Consider the following 23673-nt stretch of genomic DNA (forward strand, 5'->3'; position numbering starts at 1 on the left):
ATTTCCTGACCAGGGCTTATGAGGAAATTTGCTATAAAACGTGGCAAGCATTCAATAAAAAATTACAAATAACAGCATCCAAGTGCCAATTCATGTAATTTTGAAATCCAGTGAGAAAAGACCCATTTTCTGGAAATGACTACTGATCTTTGAGAGTTAAGAACATAGCTGGCTCCTGATTTTATTCTCCCTGGTGAAGGCAACAAGAATGGCCTGGCCATCTGCAGGGGGGAGCACGTGTGCGTTCAGCAGCTGGTTTTCCCAGACGGCAGGTGCTGACGGTTTCAGCGCCGAGTCATGGGCCTGTTTTTCCTCAGAAGCAGTCCCCGTTCAAAGAGGCAGTGCGAAGGCTGAGTGCGCCCGCTCACACGGAGAATCCTCTGTTTTTAATTCAGAGCCAGGTGTGGTTTTAGAGCAACCCTAACATGTCATTCTAACAGGTTGGAAAAGATGAGAAAATGCGATACGAGTTCCACCTGGATTCATGACCACAGTATTAGAAAAGCTTCCAGGGCCTCTGCAGAGGGCCAGCAACACTTATTAAATACCTGCCACAGGTGCTGTGTCGCAGAGGAGAGGCCAAAGGTATCTGTTAAAGTCTGCCTTTGGTCCTCATCTGGGGAGAGCAGGCGGCCGGGTAGTGATTGAAGTGTCCAGCAGGGGGCTGGCATTCTCTGTCTGTGAAGTAGCCCTCGTTCTCTTCAGAGCCTCGGCTCAGGAGAGCTGCCGTTCGCTGGTGAAGCTGGTGACGCGCAAAGCATCCTGCCTATAGGATTTGAGGCTTTCTCAGTGCAGGCTTTTTCCTACCACTTTGAACCTTCAGGTTCTAAATATCAAGGAAGACAGGAAATGCCGTGTGAAAATAGCAGGCCAAAAGTTGTTAGTACACTGCAGCCAGGGAGACTCAGGCTAGCATGGAGGTAGAAAGAGTTGATGGAGGATGGGTTTAATTCTAAGCCTGTCTGGGGGCTCAGTTTTTCTTGTTTTATTGCCAATTTTCTGCATTTAGAGATGGTCTGCCTTGGTCATGTGACAGCCAGAGCAGCACCAGCATCAAAACAGTGACAGACAGTTCTGAATGCCAGAGTATATGTGTACTCAGAGTATTTTTATTCAAGAAGATGAAGTGCCCAGCATAGATTTTATTCTCATTTTCAATTGAAATATTTCAATTTCACTTGCAAAAGCAAAAGTTGAGAAACAGCATCTAAGGGCACTTTTTAGGGGGAAAATTCTAGAGGATGGCTCTGAATGATTGTTTTCTTCTGAACTTGGAAGTGGAACATTTCGTACACTGCAACATCTCCAATCACAGTGTGGATCTCCCCATGAACGACGACTGGTTCCACCCGGGAATCCTGTATGTCATCCCTGCAATTTATGGGGTCATCATTCTGATAGGCCTCGTGGGCAACATCACCCTGATCAAGATCTTCTGTACCGTGAAGTCCATGCGGAATGTGCCCAACCTCTTCATTTCCAGCCTGGCTTTGGGAGACCTGCTCCTCCTGGTAACCTGTGCCCCCGTGGATGCCAGCAGGTACCTGGCCGACAGATGGCTGTTTGGCAGGGTTGGCTGCAAGCTGATCCCCTTTATCCAGCTGACCTCGGTGGGGGTGTCTGTCTTCACGCTCACGGCCCTCTCAGCAGACAGGTAAGTCCTGGAGAGAAGTTGCTTTCTCTCTGCCGGTTGCAGATGCCCTGGCAAATGAGCTTCCACGTTGGGACAGACGGAGCTGTTTGCACAAAGGGCAGTTTCACTCCAACTCAGATTCCCTCCCAGGCACGTTTTTGTTGTGGGGATTACTTCTTGAGTTTGACATATTGATTTAAGAAAAAAAGTGAGTGGGTGGTGGGGACAAAAGGGGACAAACAAGAAAAAAGTCTCCGACACCTCTGAGCATTAAGGTGCATTTTCTGGAGACAATCAGTTTAGCATTGCTTATTCCTAACTTCTCCCTCCTTGCAAAACGAATTGACTGGTAAGAAAAAAAAATGTCACACCTAACAGAGTTTAAACCTCAGACAAATGTTTCCTAGAAGCGATTCAAAATCTTCAGAGAACAAAAAAGTCCCACTGCATTTCTTCTTCAAAATATTCTTTCCGACAATAAGCAGCAGCTCCTTGAAATTCTTTGTTCTTAGACGGTTGAACTTTTCTCACAGCTGATTTTGTGTTTAGCTCCCTATAACTGAACAGTTCATGTGCTGATTTTTCAAGAGTCTCCTAAGTGAATTCAGACATTATTTCGATTTTTTTTCCCTTGAGGAAAGCTCCATTCAAGGTCGAGTTTGACTTTTAATATTTTTATTGATGTATTTCTATATACAGTGTCTTTGAGTTTTTTGGGGTGGGGGTGGCTAGGGGAGAAACCCAGTACAATTTTATTATCCAGTTTTATTGTGGAAGTACACATATTTGTGAACTACATTTCTTGTGTGAACATGCTGCTTCAAAATTCACATTTATTCATTCTTAAAAATTCATATTCATTCTTTGAACATTTATCAACTGTTTATCATGTCAAAACACTTACTTGAATTAGCCCATCAGGAAATACCTGCAGGTTGCTCACACAAATTGCTGAAAGTATCTTATATACTTCTGAGCTCTAGAAATTGGACACAGTAATGAAAAGAGTCCAGATTCACCATGGACCATATGGTCAGATTAAGAAAAACTGCTACAAAGAACTAGAGACTATAAATTTTTATTTTAAAATCAACTGTATGTTATAGTGTTAAAGATACATGAGGATCTGAGATGTACTGGGAAAGGCATAGAAGCGGCTCTTGAAAGTTTGTAACTCCAAAGAAATTGTTCCACATTTTAGTACATATGTGTGCTGGATTCTCATTTTGTAGAGGAACAAACAGTCCCCAGGTGATCTGGCTTTGTAGAGTAATGGACAAATAAAGATAGTGTTATCAGTGTTTGTAGACACGTGCTTACACTTAGCTGCCTGGAGTACACTGCTCAGCACACACAACATTTACAAAGATTGAAAAATAGTAACCCAGAAACAAGGCTTGTCCATCATACTAACTGGACCGGCTTTCTCATTCCCCCCACTAGTCCAGCTCGCTCTAACCCTGAGCATTTGCCCACCCGGCATAATGGCTGCAGGCAGTTTCACGTGTTGATTCAGAGCAGGCAGACTTGGGAGTGGGCAGGTCTGCGGCTGGTTACCAATGGCCGTGGGCACCTCAGGATGAGGGTAATATTCCCCATGGGAAGGTGCGGTTTGGGTGTCCGGGTTGGTGAGTGCAGTGGTATGGATGGTGTTTACTGTCTTCTTGGGGAGGTGGGTGGCAGGGACAGAGAGGAAGGTGAGGTGTGCGATGTGAAGAGGCAGCTGCTGGGGACTCTTCTCCTGAGTTTCAAAGCTGACCAAGTCCCCTCTGAGCAGAAAGGCTCTTTTCCACACTGGGTTGTGCGCTTTGGCAGTTCTAGTGTGTCTATAGTTACTGCTTGTCCTTCCCAGGTTCAGAAATTACCATAAGCGTCCATGTAACTAACTTTTTGGTTTTTGTTAAGGCTAATGGATCACCTGAATCACAGATAGTACGTCTAGCCAATTTCAACAAGAGTAGGTATTTAGCTACTTAAGTAATATAAGATGCTACTTACCTATTTATCTCATTTTTAAAGGCTATTGGAGTCTTGTAACAACCACATGAGGTTCGCAGAGCAAATACACACACACACACCTGTATTTTTTTTCTTCTCTTTAAAGTATGCTCTATACACACAGGAATGAACAAGTGTACAGCTCAATATATTTTTATGTATGTCTACATAACCACATAACCACATAACCACCACCCAGATGGAGATATAGAATAGTTTCAGCATCCCAGGAGTTTCTTTTGTGTCCCTTTCCAGTTAGTACCCACCCCCATTGAGAGGCAATCACTATCCTGAGTTCATTTATCATAGATTCTTTTTGCCAGTTCTTTTCTCTCATATAAATGGAATCGTACTACTTCTGCTTGTCATTATATCTGTGATAGTCATCTCTGTCAGTGGCCACAGCAATGGTTTGTTCTTTTAATTTTTGTGTAGTACTCCATTGTATGAATACACCTCGGCTTGTTTATCCATTCTAACACTGATGGACATTGGGTTGTTCCGAGTTTGGGGTTGGTAATAAACTGCTCTGGATATTGTTATTCATGCCTTTTGGGGAAGAGAAGTGTTTATTTCCCTTGGGCATATGCCTGGGGCTGGAATTTTTGGACCATAGTGGCCTTATATATTAGTAAATATCGTCAGAGTTTTCCAAGCTGGTAGTCTGTGTATGATAGGTAAAAGGGTGAATCCGAATACCCTTCACATTGGACGATCATCACAGCCATTGGAGAGTTTTAAAAATATGCAGATTCTTAGCCCCCATCCTAAATCTACTGAATCAGGGTTTCTGAGGTCTGAAGAGGCATAGCCATATTCATCCACGCCTGCTGCTCTAGGCTGCCCAGTGATGCTGGTGCTCATCCTAGCCTCCCTTTGGCAGTCCTCTCCCTCCCCAGGTGAACTTGAGTCTTTGTTAATATGAAGAGAATAACACTTTTCTAGAAAAGTTGATACTGTTGGCACTGTGTCAAAGGCAGACTTTAAGGCAGTCCCAGAAACCCACATTCTCAGTTTTGCCCAGCTGGACCAAGGCACCTAACTCCCTGACCTTAGTTGAATCATCTGCAAAATAATAGAGTTGAGCTAGATTATTTCTCAGATCCCTCCAAATTTTAAAATCTTACAATTTTTATTTGTCATCTTGCCTATCATTTGGTATCTGGCTCAAGCCTCCTCCTTAAAGCCCTAAGTTGGACCATTCTAGCCCAGATTTCCTGACCCTTTTCTAAACCTGAGGCTTATTATCTGAGACATGAATTGTCTTGTGACATCTTTCATCTTGCTGTTTTGAAGTATTTCACTGATTTGTCTTTTTTTAGCCTCTCATATATTCATGCTTTAACTCTCCAAGTAAATTATTAAAAACGTTGAGGGCAGAGATTTCTCATATATTCTTTTTTTTTTGTTTTAATCTTTATTTATTTCATTGATGTATAGTTGATATACAATATTATATTGTATATCATGATTCAACAGTTTTCTCATATATTTTATATCTTCCACAGTACCTCATATGGTTCCTTGTACTCAATGGGTGATCAATAATTATTAATTCATTAAAATTATGATTAATTTATGCATACTTTCCTTCTCATTCTTATTGTTTTTTCCCTTTTTTGGAATTAATCTGAAAACATACTTGTAAAAATGTATCATGTAGTCACCTGCTTCTTCTCTGTTTCTCTCTATTAAGCTCTCATTATTTGGGTAAATGAGAGAAAAGCTCTTTGTGAATCAGAAAGTAGATTGGGGGGATAAATAGATGGGTGGATGAAAGGATAGATGGAAAGATGAATGGATGGGTGGATGGGTGGATGGGTGGATGGGTGGATGGATGGATGGATGGAAGAGTGGATGGACAGATGGACAGACAGATGGTTGGATAAATAGGTGAATAGTTGGATGAGTGGATATATTTTTTGCATACTTGTCTTTCCTACTAGATGCCCATCACTATATTAAGTGCCTCTGTATTATATAAATGGAATTTAAGACCTGAATTGGACCCTTAACAGAAAAAAGGGTAAGGAGAGTTTGTGTTTTCTTTTCCAGTAAGTGTAAAGTTTAAGACTGGATTTAATATTGGCAGCCTATAATGCCCAAGTTATATTGGGCCTGCTTCATTATTATTCAGTGTTATTTCTGCTAGAATGGAGCTGGCAGAATGAATTTTAAGGACATATAAAGCAGTTCCCCTGTAATGTGATCCTTCTATGATTTCATGGAAAAGACTATTCATAAGTTTTCCCCTCCCTTGTGATTTGGAATGTGTAAAGAAACAGGAAAAGTGCTGCATTTATGCAAACTTCTTGAAGTACAGATTCTTTGAATTCATTGCAAGGAATTTATGAGATAATGTAGTTTTCAGCCTTTCCTGACCTCTAGAGCTGCATGGTCTTACATGGTGGCCACTAACCACATGTGGTTATTTAAAGTTAAATTTAATATAAATAAAACTAAAAATTCATCTGTCTAGTCACACCAGCCACATGTCGAGTACTCAGTAGCCACATGTGACTCTACTGGACGGTGCAGACACAGAACATTTCCATCATTGAGAAAAGTTTTATTGCACAGTGAAGAAGAGAGTGCTCTGTGTCTTGGGGTCCAATTCTCCTCCCCGAGATCCATGTTAGCTGCTCTCTCATTGAGGGTATTGGGAATTCCTCTGATCGGTAAACATCAAATGACTCCCACCTGCATGGGCCCTTCCGATCTATAAGTTATCTTCTACTGGAGGATACCCAAAAGTGAAGAGGGAGGAAACCAGGCAGCCCAATACAATCACCAGTCATCAGTGAGAATGTTAGGCCTCCCATTGATGAGATTTTGAGACTTTGTGAAGAATACATGTGGGTCACTCTCTGGGTCTGCATTATGAACTTCTGTCTGATCCCTCCATTCTCTTTCACCAGGCCCTCTTCCCTCTGCCAGTCTGTCCTTTCTATCTTCCTATACTTGCCAGAACAAACACTGCTCTAGTTACGCTCTTCTCACTGCCTTCCACATGTGCCACCTCACTTCTCCCCTCTCTGACTTCATTTCTCCTCCCGAGGGGCTGGGCTCTAGTCCCTCCATCTACCCAAACACCCACCAGTTCTTCAAGGTACAGTTCAAGTCCCTTCTCCCCTATGGAGCATTCTCTGATCTTTTGCTTTCACTGATTTTTTTCCTTCCCTTTCCCAAGATGTGTTTACCTGTAGTGTTCATTAAATACTAAATCCAATCTACGTTGCATTACTAGGCCCTTTTCTACAGGTGTGTTTTCTACTTCCTTAACCATATGGGAAACTCCATGGGGTCTGTGCCTTCTACAACATCCAGGCCCACCTTACATCTAGTCTGAGGACAATAACTACAGCTTGCTTGATGTTTGAGCAGCAACAAAATGATAAAGTCCAGCAGCTACAAGTAGAAGTCATCTTAAAATTCAAACCCTTCTTTGACACAGAGACCAGAAGAGGTGGTGGATGGAACTGGGCCTTGTCACAACAAATTCAGAGTAGAGTCAGACTAGAACCCTGCTTTCCTCATTCCAACTCCCAATTCCTCCAGGGGAACAGGAAACTGTTCCTCAGAAACCATCAAAACACAGTCTGGTTCCTTTTCCCTTCTCTGGACAGTGGGAGCTACTGACCCCAGACCCTGCTGTTTTGAGGGAAGAGACCCCGAGTGACTCCAGGGTGCTGCCCTTCTGAGGGATGGAGCCTTCCAAAGGCTCCCCTGTTGCCCTAGAGGCCCAGCTTCACGGATTCCGAGGAGAGTGACCCTTTTTCACAAGAGAAGACAACTTCCGTTCTTGTAAAGCATTAAAGCATCTTTCCCAGAGAGTCCCTCTGTTGGAGTTTACAGGAGCCACCAGGCCACAGCTTCTTTATAGTATGATTTTTGAGGTGTGTGCTGCCTGTCAGGAAGGAAACTCTCCCCACAGTGATGGCTCTGCCACAGCTGTGGGCAGGCTCAGGGAGGGCTCAGGTGGCAGGTGCCCTGGAACTGGGCTTTCCCAGGGAGGCCTTTCAATCGGAGCCCTGCGGAAAGAAGGACAGCAAAGAACATTGACCTTGCCTCTCACCCGTTATCTTTTAAAGTGATTAACAAAGGATCGTTTCTGGCAACTTAATATGCGTAGAGGCAAAAAGGCACAAGCTTGGTCATGAAACATAGAGCACAGCCTGAAAGCATTGCCTGGTGACGTTTTTTGAATTTGCTCATCAATAATATCCTTTGAAAATAGACTAAATTTGTCTTTTTGCACTCAAGTTCTCCAGGTGTGTGGGGTTTGCATAAATTCCCTCTTAATCAAAACACATGCTTTGCTGAATAAAAGAAAAAAATCTCCGTTCTTTTTTCTACTTCCCAGTAATAGAACAAGGGATTTTGCTTATTACAGTCATCTTTGAAATTCTGGTGATTAGTATCTGATATTTCCTGCTACTTGAAATCATTCAATTTGCCTAGGAACCCCTAAGTGGCTGCTGATTCATTTTACACATTAAACATCACTTTCTGTAGCAGGTCTGCACTGACTACTCTGTCTAGAGGAATTACAACACTATTCCATCATCCAGTTTCTTTTCTCAGGTTGACTGAGATGTAGCTTACACATGAGAAACTTCTAAGAGTACATTTCTATGAATTTTGGCAGACTTTACAGTCATATAATGACCACCACCACAATCAAGTTACAGAACGTTTCTGTTGCTCCCCAAATTCCCTCATGTCCCTTTGTAAACTATATCCCCTTCCTCCACCCCCAGCTCCTGGAAACCACTGATCTTTTTCCAAAATGTCATATGAATGACATCATAGAGCATATAGTCCTTTGGGTCTGCCTTCTCTCCACACATGCTGCTGCACGTTATCAGTAGCCCATTCCTTTTCATTGCTGAGTAGCATGCCATTGCATGGCTGTACAGTTCGTGCACCCCTTCTTCAGTTAGTGGGCATTAGGTTGTTTTCAGTTTTGGGTGATTATGAATAAAGCTTTCATAAACATTCATGTACAGTTTTTGTGTGGATGTGTGTTTTTATTTCTCTTAGGTAAATGCCATCCAGTATGATTTTCTTGAGAATTATTCTGTTCAGTTTTTGTTCACTTATGTACTGTCTTCCAGCACTAGAATATAAGCTCCAGAAAACAAGAGGCTATCTCATCCATTAGCACAGCCTCTGACACTAACATTGCCCCTAACCTGTAGGGGTGCTTGCTAAGTGTTTGTTGAATACATGAATGGGTGGATATGTGAAGGAAGGAATAAAGGAATGAATGAATTCTGGTCGGTCCTACTGAGTGAATCTGGAGTACTGGATTATGGTCTGTAAATCATGTTCATCCCCTTTGATGGTTTACAGAGTGACCACTGTAGAACAGTGGCTCCAGCCCCAGATCATGAACCTTATCCAGGTTTTAGGGGGACTGTTTGGAAGGTGCTTTTTAAGAACAAACAAATAAAATTATGAATACAAAGTTAGATAGAGAAGTGAGCATTTTAAAATATTTAGAAATCACATATTAGGTTTGGAAATCATAGTAAGTTACAAACTTAAATAAGTTGATAAATCCCACAAACATCCCCACATCCAGAAAAATAGCATAATATCTATTACCTGCCTGACACATGTCTGTCACTTGTGTTTTCTTAAATATTTTGTCTTCATCTTTGCTTGTCTCCTCTTAAAATGACAATTTTTTGGTGCTATCCTTTTCTAAAGAGAAATTAGAATCGGCTTACTAATAACAAGAAGGTAGAAAAGTTTCAGCTTCAAAACTCTTTTTTGGATCTGTCATATAAATGTTAAGGTTTATTATAAAATGTTAAGTACTATTTGTGAAAGCCAGTATGAAGTTTCTTTCCTGTATGGGCTGTAAAATGTCACAGCATTTCAAGTTTTCATGTGCCTTGAGTAACCTTAAATACTCATTTAATCGAAGACATGTTAACCTGTTTGTCAGGGATGTGCTTGAATCATGAGTCTGAATTATCTTCCTCAATACTGGTATTTTGCAGGTATGCATAACACAAGTGACTTTACACAAGTGGATTTGCTAATTGTAAGTTGGCCATGGATTTCTGCCCTATAAACATAGACACTCTGGTAAACTTGATTTTACTGTATATTTGGATTTAAATCTATTATCTTATCATTCGTTTTTTTCTTTTCTTGGTTGGTCTCATCTGTTTCATTATCCTTTTTCCCTCCCTTCTTGCCTTCTTATATATTAATTAAATATTTTAATTATTCTATACCCCTCCATGAATTCTTTAATTATACAAGTTCTTCTTATGTTCTTTTAAGGGCTACCCTAGAGCATGTATCCGCTATAAGTTAGTACTTCCCTATGTGCCAGACACTGCAAGGATAGTAGGACACTTTAACTTCATTTTCATTCCCTCTTGCCTTTTGTTATTGTTATTCAATATTTTCATTCTCTGTATTTTAAAACTCACACGACATTGTTTATTGTTTTACATACATTTACTCACATATTTACCTTTAGATTTAGGTTTATTCCCATGTTTCCCTTTCCTGTGGCTATCCATCCCTTTCTGCATCTCTGTGATGTCATCTGAGATCATTTTACTTCTATCCAGAATGCCGTTCAGTATTTTATTTAATGTAAGTCTAATGGGGATACACTTTCTGTTCTTGGGCATCTAAAGTTGTGTTTATTTGATGTAATTTGGGGAGGATATGTTCACTGGGCATAGAATTCTAGGCTGGCAGTTCTTATCTTTTACACTTTGAAGTTACCATTCATTGTCCTCTGACTTCCTCTTGCAAAGTCAGATGTAAGTTTTATTGTTACTCCTTTAAAATTATTTATTTTTTTCTCTTTGACAGATTTTAAGATTTTTCTCTTTATCTTTGGTTTTCAGTGCATTGCTCTGTTGCATTTAAGGATGGTTTTCTTTGTGTTTTTCCTGCTTGAGAGTCACAGCTTTTCTTAAATCTGTGACTTGAAGGTTTTAGCCAGTTTTTAGAAAGTTCTCAACCATCGCAATTTCAAATATTGCTTTTCTTCTATTGTCTTCTCCCTCTCCTTCTTTATGCTGTCTACATAAAAAGAGAAGAACTGTAGGGTAGCTTTATGCTTTTAAGTTTTTTCCTCCTTTGGTTGTTTTTGCTTTTATTGAGGCAGGAAATTTCATACCAGGGTCAGGCCTCTTATGGAGCAGTATTTTTAACACAATTGCATTTCACCATGTCCCTTAGATTTCCCACTCCCTTTCTGCATTTTCCATCCTTTTTTCTCACTGTACTTCACTCTGGCCATTCTCAGCTCACCAATCCTCTCTTCAGCCACATCAAGCCTGCTTCTGAAGCTCATGTAACTCTTAATTTCAGTTATAATATCTTACATTTGATTCCATCTTGTCATCTAATTTCTTGAATTAATCCCAATATATTTAAAAATCCCTGTTTGGTAGCTCTAACATGTGGAACTTCTGTAAGTCTGTTTCTATTATACATTTTCTCCTCTTGTTTATTTTATTTTATTTTATTATGTTTATTTTGCTATCATTAATGTACAAGTACATGAACAACATTATGGTTACTAGACTCCCTCTATTATCAAGTCCCCACCACAAACCCCATTACAGTCACTGTCCATCAGCATAGTAAGATGCTATAGAATCACTACTTGTCTTCTTTGTGTTATACTGCCTTCCCCGTGCCCCCACACACACATTATGCGTGCTAATCATGATGCACCTTTTCCCCTTATCCCTCCCTTCCCACCCATCCTCCCCAATCCCTTTCCCTTTGGTAACTGTTAGTCCATTCTTGGGTTCTGTGAGTCTGCTGCTGTTTTTTTCCTTCAGTTTTTGCTTTGTTCTTATACTCCACAGATGAGTGAAATCATTTGATACTTGTCTTTCTCCACCTGGCTTATTTCACTGAGCATAATACCCTCTAGCTCCATCCATGTTGTTGCAAATGGTAGGATTTATTTTCTTCTTATGGCTGAATAATATTCCATTGTGTATATGTACCACCTCTTCTTTATCCATTCATTGACTGATGGACACTTAGGTTGTTTCCATTTCTTGGCTATTGTAAATAGTGCTGTGATAAACATAGGGGTGCATATCCCTTTTTCAAACTGGGCTCCTGCATTCTTAGGGTAAATTCCTAGGAGTGGAATTCCTGGGTCAAATGGTATTTTTATTTCAAGCTTTCTGAGGAACCTCCATACTACTTTCCACAATGGTTGAACTAATTTACATTCCCACCAGCAGGGTAGGAGGGTTCCCCTTTCTCCACAACCTCGCCGACATTTGTTGTTGTTTGTCTTTTGGATGTTGGCCATCCTAAGTGATGTGAGGTGGTATCTCATTGTGGTTTTAATTTGCATTTCTCTGATCATTAGGGATGTAGAGCATGTCTTCATGTGCCTGTTGGCCATCTGAATTTCTTCTTTGGAGAACTGTCTGTTCAGGTCCTTTGCCCATTTTTTAATTGGCTTATTTGCTTTTTGTTTGTTGAGGTGTGTGAGCTCTTTATATAATTTGGATGTCAACCCCTTATCAGTTATGTCATTTATGAATATATTCTCCCATACTATAGGATGTCTTTTTGTTCTACTGATGGTGTCCTTTGCTATACAGAAGCTTTTTAGTTTGATATAGTTCCACTTGTTCATTTTTGCTTTTGTTTCCCTTGCCCGGGGAGATATGTTCATAAATAAGTTGCTCATGCTTATGTCCAAGAGATTTTTGCCTATGTTTTTTTCTAAGAGTTTTATGGTTTCATGACTTACATTCAGGTCTTTGATCCATTTTGAGTTTACTTTTGTGTATGGAGTTAGACAGTGATCCAGTTTCATTCTCTTCCATGTAGCTGTCCAGTTTTGCCAACACCAGCTGTTGAAGAGGCTTTCATTTCCCCATTGTATATTCATGGCTCCTTTATTGTATATTAATTGACCATATATGCTTGGATTTATATCTGGGCTCTATAGTCTATTCCATTGGTCTGTAGGCCTTTTCTTATGCCAGTACCAAATCATCTTGATTACTGTGGCTTTGTAGTAGAGCTTTAAGTTAGGGAGCATAATCCCCCCAGTTTTATTCTTCCTTCTCAGGATTGCTTGGCTATTCGGGGTATATTGTGGTTCCTCTTCTCTTGTTTTTTGGCCATTTTGTTTTGACACCCAATATTCTAGGCAATTTTTGTTTGACTGCCTGATTTTGTATATGGAGAACTGTATATAATCTGTGACTCTGGATGGTATTGTCTTCCAGAAAAGATTAGCTTTTGCTAATCTGGTGTTGAGGAGATTGGAGGCTGGGCTTTGGTCTTTGTGAGAATTGGTTGATTTCCTGTTCACCCCTACTACTAGGGTGCATCCCTTTAGCATCTCAGCTGGAACTCTGGGGTGTTTACCTGGTCTTCTCTCTTTGGTGGACCCTGAACTCTGCTTATTTTTCCCCTTCATCCTAAAACTGCTAGAACTCTGCTCAGCTTTCAGTTTCTCTGCTGCTGCTTGAAATTTGGTAAGTGCCTTAAGGGGAAAATGATGCCGAGTAACAGTTTCATCTCTTTGCACTTCCTTTCTCTCCAGGATTTGGGGAGCCTCAAATCCCTCCTGTCTTGGTATTTCTCTGATGTTTTCAAAGAGATTTTCTAACTTCATTTCAGAAAGAGATGGTCAGCAACAAGCTAGTTCATTGTTACCCGAAGTGGAAAATCCTATACTACCACCTCTCATAAAGATCTGACGTGCTGCCCTCAAAACTGTCCACATCCAGGTTCCTGCAAAGGGGACTGCAGAGCCACCTGGTCAGACCCATGGGATCAGCACACACAGCCTCAAATTATCTCAGCAACTAAGATTCAGCGCAGTGAGCTCTGGCTAATCTCCAAGTGAGTAAGTCAGGAATCCCGGCTGAGGCCTGCAGCAGCGGACACTGCCCAGTCTCATAGGTACATCAAAGCCTCTGGGGTGTTTCAGCTAGGCCCTGACCCTACGCCCCAACAAGCAGGAGCTAGAGCTGACATTTAGTTATGCAGTAATTGATAAACAGCTGAAATTTCATAGGCAGGAAAGAACCCAAATGTTCCTAAGGTACATTTCCTTAAACTTCACTTCTTTATTACTTTTTCTTTTTTTGTATTGTACTCAGAGCAGCTGGCCAGTGGTGATAGCTGAAGGTTGCATAGGAAAGAAAAGGGGGGGAAATGCAAACTGCAGCATGTAAGGAAATTAATTTCCAGTGTGAGAAGAATTGGCTATGACAATAATATGTCCATGTGACTCACATATTTCTTTATGCTGCCTACACATAACTACAAGAACTACAGGTCAACTTTCAGCCTTTCAGGGTCTCTTTTTTCCCTTTGGTGGTGGTTTGTTTTTATTGTCAGGCAATTTCATACCAGGGTCAGGCCTGTTATGAGAAATACATTAAACACAATTTAAAAACAATATAAAATTATGTAAAAACCAACTTACTGTAGTTTCTCCATAAGAATATATAGGAAATGCTTAGTTCTTTTTAAATAAATGGTGATCAAAAGTGATTTTTAAGAATTTAGTTATTTTCTTTTCCCCTTCCACTTAAATGATTGGGAACATCACAGGAGAGCTGAACAATCAGAACTTGGCATCTTTTCTTTCTTAGATTGTCAACAGAGGTGAAATTGAAGGTTAAAATGATGGCCTACAGAATACATGTACTACGGGATGAAGATAACTGTAGTAAATATCTCATTTTAAGCATTCTTTATTTGTGCTTTAAAAAGACCTGAGAATCTGAGGTGCTGCAGTCAAATATAACTGACTTGGAGATCCAGGACCTAGGCTCTAGTCTCGGTTCTCAGCTAACCAGTTGGCGGACCTCTGTGGGCACCAGTTCCTCTTCTTTAAGTTAAGGGAATGGAACTTCATGACTTCTAAATTTCATGTTCCATAGTTGTATATAAAACTGGTATGTAATTAAATATGTACTCATATGTTTGTACCATGATAACAGCACTTCATATACTGACTTAGCATCATAAACTGACCATCTATTCTAAGAGTGCTTCACAGAGGGGAACATACTAGGCATTGGTCTATTTTCTTGAAGGGCTTTACCTGGGTGTATCTCAGTCCACCACCCAGATTGTAAATCCTTAGTGGTCAGGGACTTTTATATCCCTAGTGCCAAGCACAGCCTGAGATACTAAACTAGTACTTAAGTGTGCCAAGAAATTGACTGAGCAGTGAGTGTTTAGTACTGAAAGACCAATGGCAGAGGCCAGTGGACTATTGTCTCCATTATCACAAATCAATAAGCCTAACAGGGCGCTGTGAAATGGAAGATGGACTTTCCTCCATTTACAGAAGGAACCAACAGCTTTGGTGTGGACAGGCAGAGAACAACAGAAATGTTAGCCACATTCATACATTCACTGCACATGGCCAGGGGCAGGTAAACTTTTTCTGTAAAGGGCCATATAGTAAATATTTTAACTTTATGGGCCATAAGGTCTCTATAGCAACCACTCAACTCTGACATTACAGTGCAAAAGCAGCCATAGACATTATGTAAGCAAATGCGTGTGGCTCTGTTCCAGTAAAACCTTATTCATGGGCACTGAAATTAGAATTTCATGGAATTTTGACATGTCACAAAATAGTCATCTTTTTAAAATCTTTTTCCCAACCATTTAGAGTGTAAAAACCATTCTCAGCTTATGGGCCATATGACAGCAGGCCAAGGGCCAGGTTTGGCCAGTGGGACCTTTATTTGCTGTCCCTGGTGTAGAGGTGGGTGCCCACTTGCTGAGGTGGTCATTTAGCAGTGAGAGTTGCCTACTGAAGTGGAGGTGACCTAGGGAATCCATGACCACTGTCCAGTTAGCCAGGACAGACTTCCTAGGGGACATAAGAAATGCAGTACAGCACAAATCCTACAGCTGTGTCATGCTTTAGGGCATCAAGCACGTTAGCTTTTGGATCATCAAAAATTGAGGTTAAGCCAATGTCTTTTCCAGCATGCCCTGGGTCCTCAGTGACACTAACAGTGTTTAAATGAAGAAAATGGAAGAGATTTAAATCAAGACTTAGCCAGATTCCAGCTCCCAGGCATGGTGGGCATGGGGCTGAGCCTTGCGGTTGCTCCCCAGGGAAGATAAGACAGAAACAGACGCAGCACTTCTCATGACCTCCTCCTCCCATTTCCCCATAGACGCAGAGCTGCCTCCTCCAAGGTCAGGTCATGGAAGTAAGTCACCTTAAAGTTGTGAGAAAGGGGAACTGTGCTCAGGGAGCATAATTTCCTCAGGAACACTGGGGATTCTTCTGGGCTTGACTTGTTTAGAGAAATAGGAAATGTTTGGGCCATAGGAGATCTGTTGAGAAAAGGCCGTCAGCTCTTTCATGCTACAATTTTTAAGTGGAAAAAACCATTCAAATGAACTAACTGCCATTTGACCACCTTCCTTGATGATGTCTTTGCTGACTCAAAGCAAAATTTTCCAATTGGTTCTTAAGATACCCCCAAAGCTGCATAGTGACCAACTTAGAAACTCTTCTTCCCTCCCCTCCACCTTCCTTCCTCCCTTCCCTCTTTTGCTCTCTCTCTCTCTCTCTCTCTCTCTCTCTCTCTCTCTCTCTCTCTCTCTTTCTTTCATTATTGTAAAATATGCACATCATTTTCCACTTTAATCATTTTGAGGTGTACAGTTCAGGGACATTAAGTGCATTTACAATGTTTGCAGTCTTCACCACCATCCATCTCCAGAATTTTGTCATCTTCCCAATCTGAAACTGTACCCACTGGACAATAACTCTCCTTTCTTTCTTTTGTTTTATTTTTTTCTCTTTCCTTCTTTCTCTTAGTATTAATTTGTGGAGGTCACATTCAATAGAGCAGTATTCAGAGTGAGGATAAATTCAAAAGCATTGAATTTGAAGAGACATCTGAGTTTGAGTCCTGGTTCTTCTGATTGTCGACTGTGACTGGGCAAATCACTCTACAGGTCTCAGTTTTCTGATCTGTAAAACGGGGTTAAGGGCATTTACTTTTAATATATCATAGTACTGTTGTAATTCATGTAACAATGAAATGAAATGAAATCATGTGTTGACTTCTTTAGGAAGTGTCAGAATTCCTAGTCAAAAGCGTGAGTGTACCATTAGCATGATTGTTATTTATGTTCGTAAGGGAGCCAAGACAGCACTGGTGAAATCCCAACCAGCTCATATTCTAGTGGACAGTCATTCCTTTTCAGGAAATACAATAAATAAAATAAATAAGTGCAGGCACAGAGTAAGTGCTATATAAGCTTTTGTTAAATAGAAAAATAAATAAAAAGAAACTGAGACAACACATTTATGCAAAAATAGCCAATTTATAGAAGTAGGAGTAGAATTCACGGCTCCAGTCTACACCCAGTTCCCCTGCCTCCCCGTCTTGGGCTCCTTCACCACACGGGGGTACCTCCCTGACACTGCCAGGATCAACCTCCTGGGCTAGGGGACCCAACAGGCTACAAAGTTGGGTCACCATTTCACTAGATGTAAAGCCTCTCACAAAAGGTGATTTAAATATAGCACTGTTAACTTTTTCTAATTAGACACAATGACTCATATGCCATGATGGTATTTTTGAGTTTAGTGATTCTTATTTTGAAGAAACATTTTATTGAGATGATTTAGAAATTTTATTTTTATTCCCAATAATTTGAAATACAGTTAAAAACTAAAGTTGTCTCTGATATATATGTTTATTCAGTTGACTGGACTAGGAGAAGAGTTTTCATAACGGATGCTGTTGGTGGCCTGCCCATATACCTTGCACACTGTGGAGGCCACCTACCAACCTGGGCATCCTGTGTGTCTCTGATCAAGGGCGAGTGTCCAGCCATGGGACAGTCTGGGGGCTGGAAAGAGTGCCTGAGAATTAACACCACAGGACAGTCCTCAACCAAAGAGGAATGGGAGTTGGTGGACGCCTCAGCCTCCTCATCTCTTGACAGCACAGTTCTGCAATGTGCTCCCCACAGTCTCATGAGGGCCCTGGCAGGCCTGTGCTCCAGTTTCCCAGAATGGTACCCTTCCTTGGCTTCTGTCGCCTCCCTGTCCCACCTCCCTTCTCACCTCTCGGCTTCCTGGGATCCCCTTGCAAACAAACTACTTGCTCCTAAATTCTTGCCTCAGGGTCTGTTTGGGGGTGAATGATAACTTATGAAGGTAACTTAGGGCCCAGGGTCTATTATAGCTCCCACCCTAGAGTAGGGGTGACTTTTCTCTGTATTTGGGACTTTACCCCTTTCTCCACGTTTCTTTTGTATTACTCAGTGGAGTAAGTGCAGACCATGTCTAACTACAACTTGCAAATGGGGTTTATAAACATCCTCCCAACTTTTTGGCTCATAAATTGCTGAGAAAGTATAGCAAGTTATAAATATACGGTCTTCCCTCCATAACATTTTTGAAGAATGGCCTAGGAACAATTTGTACCAGGATGTTTGTACACCTACTGAAACATAACTGGGTTACTGCCTGCCTTTGCCATTTTAAACATACACCCTGGCAACTGTAATCTTTCATCCTGCTTATACCCCTTCTGACAGGCTCGCTTGAAGGATTAGCACTGAGTTTGGGAGTTAGATCATCCTGCGGAGACCCGCTCTGGGCCCGCAGGTCAGTGGCTGCCCAACTGCCGAAGTGTGGTAAGATGCCCAGCCATTGTTTGCATCTCTCTTCCCATTTCAGACCTCAGCGTCGACATCCCCCATCTTCCAGAACCAGTACCCCATCTTCTGAAACCTTCCTCAGGTCAGTGGCTTTCTCTTCAGCCTCGGGCTAGCCTCTAGCTTTCGGTCCTTCCCTGAAGCCCTTCCACCTCAGCTCCAGGGACTCCAGCGGCTCACTGGGATGGCCTCTTCAGGCCCTGAGGCCTCCGTACAAATGAGAAAGCCCAGCCCTCACGCTAGGCTTCAGGCCACAGGGAAGTTCAGGGTGTGAATATGGGGGCGAAAGGGGCAGGAGATTCTGCATAACAGACGCAAGGAAGAAAAGGAACGTTGTCTCTGCCTAGAAACACTGCTTTCACCACGGCTGGAGCAGGTGCGGAACAGGCCTGCTGATCACTTCTTTGGCTTCCTTCCTTAATTCCAATACCAGTGAAGGGAAGCAGAGTTTACCACCTCAAAGTATGCCTTTTGGCATAACGATGATCTGGGGCTGGCTTTTTTCAATAAACAGCAGACACAGGAGAAGCTGTGAAAACTGAGCTGAAGTTGCCCTTTGTAAGAGACTTTCACATGGGTAAGGGACATCTCCCTGTGCAAAGGTGCCTCCTTCTCTGGGCCAAGAAGGGGAGGATTACTGTAAATCTCTAGAAACTCTTATCAATGGAGAAGGCTTAGACTTAAATCTGCATAACAGCCAAACCCTTGTTTACAGTAGGTTGCCTGGTAACCCCCCACAACTGCCCTCCCCCACCCCCAACATATTTGGCTTGAGTTGGAGATGGTCTTTAAGGTGGTGGCTTAGGCCGTTTCAGACAGTTACTCAGTTTGCTTGGGTCTCTCCCATGTACTCGGGAGGTACACATGTTATTAAACTTCTGTTGGTTTTTTTCCCTGCTGATCTGTCTTTTATTACAGGGGGGTCTTCCAAGAACCTAAGATGGTAGAGGGAGATTCTTTTTCCTCCCTGACACTACAAAGCCCAGGTTGCCTGCTCAACCACAGGACCCACACGATAGGAAGCAGTAGGGCCTGGTGGTATGCTTAGGGGACAGCCTTCATGGGCTTCGTCTTGTCTCCAATGCTCGGCACTGATGGCCTTGGAAAAGTTATTTGCTTCAGTTTCCTCATCTGTGAAAGAGCAGTAACTTAGTTCCTGCCATATAGAACTGTGCGGATAAGAAGTGGTAATTTAAACAAAGCTCATAGCACACTTACCTGATCCATGGTAAGCCTCCAACAAGTTTTAGGTCTTGTTGTTATTCACAGAATCGATCTAATTGAAACCCAGGTACAGAATGGTCTTATTTTTAAATAAAAATCAATATAAATAGAAGCCTTGATATTTTCCTCCCTTACCTGTTAGATCAGGTTGCACCTCTCCTGGAGGGTGTGAACCACACCACTTTGGAGTCCATTACTGTATATATATATATATATATATATATATATATATATATATATATATATATATATATATATATATATATATATATGTTTGTTTGTTTTGTTTTATTTTGATGAACTCTGGAAAGGAAGGTACAAACATCTTGACCTTTCATTCCTAAGTATTTCTGTGTGTATTTCCTAAGAGCAAGGTCACTTCTACATAACCCCAGTGCTGTTATTCACACCTAATGAAATTAACAACAATTCCTTAATATCATCGAATATGTAGTCCATAATCAGATTTCCTCATTTCCCCCAAAATGTCTTTTACAACGTTTTTAAAAATCCAGGATCAAATCAAGGTGTATGCATTGCATTTGGTTGTTTTATATTTCTTTTTTCCCGGTTTTATTGAGACATAATTTATACTTAACATTATATAAGTTCAAGATATATGACATATATATATATATGTGATTTCAGATTGTCCTACTATTGTTAATCAGGACCACACTATGAATTCCATGGGCCCTCAGCCCTTTTACCTTCATGGGACTCTTTTTCCATAAAAAAATATTAAGATTTATATTTTATAATTGTATTGGCATAAAGACAAACATAATCCAAGATGAATTATACTCATTTTTTCCTTCTGACTGTAAAAGAAATGAAAACATTTTCCTGTGTCCTGAAAGGTGTCACAGGCCCTAGACCTCATGCCTACCCTGACTAATGAAGAAGTTCACCCTGGGTTTGACCATTTGATTAAAAGTGTAACCTCTGGATCTCCCCATCATAAAGGTACATTACCCCCTTTGCAATTAGATTGTAATATGTGAGGAGACTCTGTGAATATCCTGTTCCCCTAAAACCTCTCCCTCAGTAATTTTATTTTTTATGTTTTTGCCTGAGTCAGTTATTGCGTTGAAAGTTGCAGGAATTACCTCCTGTTCCGAGATGAAGATACCAAGGTGCAAAGAGTTGGTCATTTGTCCATGACCATAAAGCTAGTTAGTAGAATTACCATTAGGAACCAGATTTCTCTGCTGCCAAGTCCACATTAGAGCCCAGAGGAAACTGGAGTATATTGAGAAGGAGTGAAAAAGAGCGTTGGAGTTATTTGGCCTGGAGAGAAGAGCAGAAAAGGATGACTATAATCTGTTGCATATTTGAAGACAAAGGTTGGATGGGCACCAAGGACCAGCAAGTGCTCCATTTGCAGAGTAATAGCTCAGAGGGAGATAAGATTCCACTGCTCTGTATTGTAATCGTTTTACAAGTCAGCTAATAATTACCTCTCATTTCTTCAGAAAAGTTCTTAGTGTTATTCTCTGGGGAGAACAAAGCCAATGTTTAATAGTCTTGTCAAAACTGATTAGGTATTAGGATTCTAATTTCAATGCTGACAATGTGTCAGTTACCCTGGAGACCATTCGGTTCATTTAGCTTTCTCTCCACCTCAGTCCCCTCCAGGTAGTGGGCATCACGATTGTGGTGGAGGTGTAAAATATTGTTCTCAACACTTCCTATGGGCTTCACTAGGTAATTACTTACAAATAATTGCTGAAGTGCCAGATCCTTAAAAACAAACTGCCCATATTTGAGTAAAAGGCATACCTTTCTGTGTGGGCAAAGGTTTCTAACCCTGGGTGTGGGAGCTACTTCTACTTGCCAAAACTGTCTTTGACGCATTAGTCTTGTTGCAGAGAACATTTTTGACCTTTTAATGTTTGCATAAGAAAAATAAAGTGCAGGTGTTATCAGAAGTGGGAAGCAATTGTCTTGAGCTCCATATTATCAGAAGAGGGAATTTGTCAGTCCGTGGAAGAATGATTCTTACTAACTGTGTAAAAGTGAATCTAGTCTTTTTTGTGAGAAGTGGGAAATAAGAGACACATCTGCAAGTCACACATTATTAATCAATTAATTAGCAACTATTTCCTGAGCCTCTACTTTGAAATAAGTGGTGTGCAGAATAAGGGACCTGGAGCATTTTTAGTGATATAGAAAGAAGGGAAGAGGAGATGTACACTTCTGACCTCAGGAAACTTAGGAGAAATCAGGTAGGAAAGCCATACCCATGGGAAGCTAGCAAAGAATTTGAGATGGTGCCTAGTAAGCATAAAATGAGAAGAGTTGATAATCATGTCATAAAATTAGACAAGTTAGGAGAAAGAATGGGAATTATCAAGGCCTAGATTGGTCAGAAAAAGCTTCAAGATGTACTTACAAGCTGAAATTTGGCAAGATAGGATTCAGATGAATGGATACTCTGGGATTAGGCTTGAAGAAAGGAGGGAGACAGGAAAGTGATGGAGAATTTAGCAACAGGACATAGCCTCATCTGTCTCTTGAGTACAATTGGAAGTTGACAGCTCATTCTTTCAGAGGACAGCAGGTAGGGGATGATCTACACAAAACAATCCTGAAAATAAATCTGATGACAACTTTAAATGACCATCATGTCTAATGTTTTAGATAAGGTTCTTTTGTTGACAAAGAACAGAAACCACTCAAGCTAACTCAAGTGAAAAGGAAACAGGAGAGTTGTAAGATTGCAGTAGGAGACCTCTTGTGCATTCAAAAGTAGTTCATGGACCAGGAGCACGAACCACATGGACCAGGAGCAGGAGCTTGTCTTGATGGATAAGACCTTTTGTATGATTTAGGGCCACATCATCTCAGCTTCTTTTAATGTCTGCCTCATTTCCTTCTTTTTCTCTCAATCTACGTATACTCTGCTTATTGGTCTTGCACATGGTTAAAATATGGCTGTCCTGATCCCTTCCTTGACATCAAAATCTTTTATTTTCAGTATCTATCATTGACTGCATCCTCTCAATTTCTCAGTTTAAATGCTTAAGAGAAAGAAAGACTCTTTAGTAGCTGGACAGACAGTTTGTTACTGGCTGAGATGCTGTTTTTCCCACAATCATGTTTCAGAGGCAATGAGGAATGAAGGCAGCAAACAAGAGTACAGAGCAACCAGCAAAGATTTTCATGAGAAGTGAAAGAAAATGACTCCTGCCAGTCAGGGGGGTCTCTAAGGGAGGATGCTATTAAGGCAGCAGTGTCTAGGGGTTTTTATGGCTTCTTGAAAGGAGGAAGTCTCGCCACATGGACCTAATAGATAACTGAACTAATGACATCACAACTTACTCCTGATTGGCTGGAAATACAATGCTTCATTTGCATAGGGTGTAACCAATCAGAGCTGAGGTCTATCTAAGTGTACTTTTGAGTAAGTGAGTTGAGTGGAGATTTTGAAACTTACAAGGGCCTTGAAACTTACAGGGGCCCTGAACTCTATCGGCCTGCATCCCACTATCACCTGCCTCAAGTTCACTGGCTGGTTGAGACTGTGTCCCTCCAACTCCCTGCACTGGAAGCTCTAGGCAGAATAGCCAACGAGAAGAAAAAATAGACGAATATGTTCCATGCTCTATAGAACCATTAGACTTCCTGGAAACATTTGATATATTCCATACACAATTGGAAAATGTCTGGTCTGTTTCTCTGCCTCTATGAAGGATTTCCCCAAGGCTTTTTTCCAAAAGAGCTGTGGAATCCTGAAAAGACTTGGTCCTAAATTGAATACTGACTCCACCACCTCTGAAACTATCTGAGCTTCAGTTTGTCACGTGTAGATGGAGATAATAGTGTCTACCTGTTGGAGTTGTCTAGAACATAAATGAGATAATGTAGATGTTATTCTCTGCTTGGCACAAGGCAAGAGCTTCATAATAGAATTTCTTTAATTTCTTTGATATTTTGTGAATATTCCATAATAGAAAATTGCTTACAATGCCTTTTTACTTATGTTTTAATTTCTCACATGATATGTGAATATATCTGAATATTTTAAAGCAAATCCTAGATATTTTTTTACTTCATGGTAAGTATTTTAGGGTGTGTTTGTAATAAATAAAGTCCTTTTAAAAACACAGTACTGCAATACCATT

The 23673-nt window shown here is 40.9% G+C and overlaps 1 protein-coding gene across 1 annotated transcript in view; it reads left to right on the top strand.

Moving 5' to 3' along the window:
• Positions 1-748: 748 nt before the first annotated feature.
• The window catches only part of GRPR (gastrin releasing peptide receptor), a 35782-nt gene continuing 12857 nt past the window's right edge, over positions 749-23673 (top strand). The window contains exon 1 of the mRNA XM_036912911.2: positions 749-1654. Within this exon, the coding sequence (XP_036768806.2) occupies positions 1242-1654 (413 nt within the window). The 5' untranslated portion in view covers positions 749-1241. The remainder of the gene's footprint in view (positions 1655-23673) is intronic.

The sequence above is a fragment of the Manis pentadactyla genome, chromosome X, assembly GCF_030020395.1.
Source record: "Manis pentadactyla isolate mManPen7 chromosome X, mManPen7.hap1, whole genome shotgun sequence".
Taxonomy (NCBI): domain Eukaryota; kingdom Metazoa; phylum Chordata; class Mammalia; order Pholidota; family Manidae; genus Manis; species Manis pentadactyla.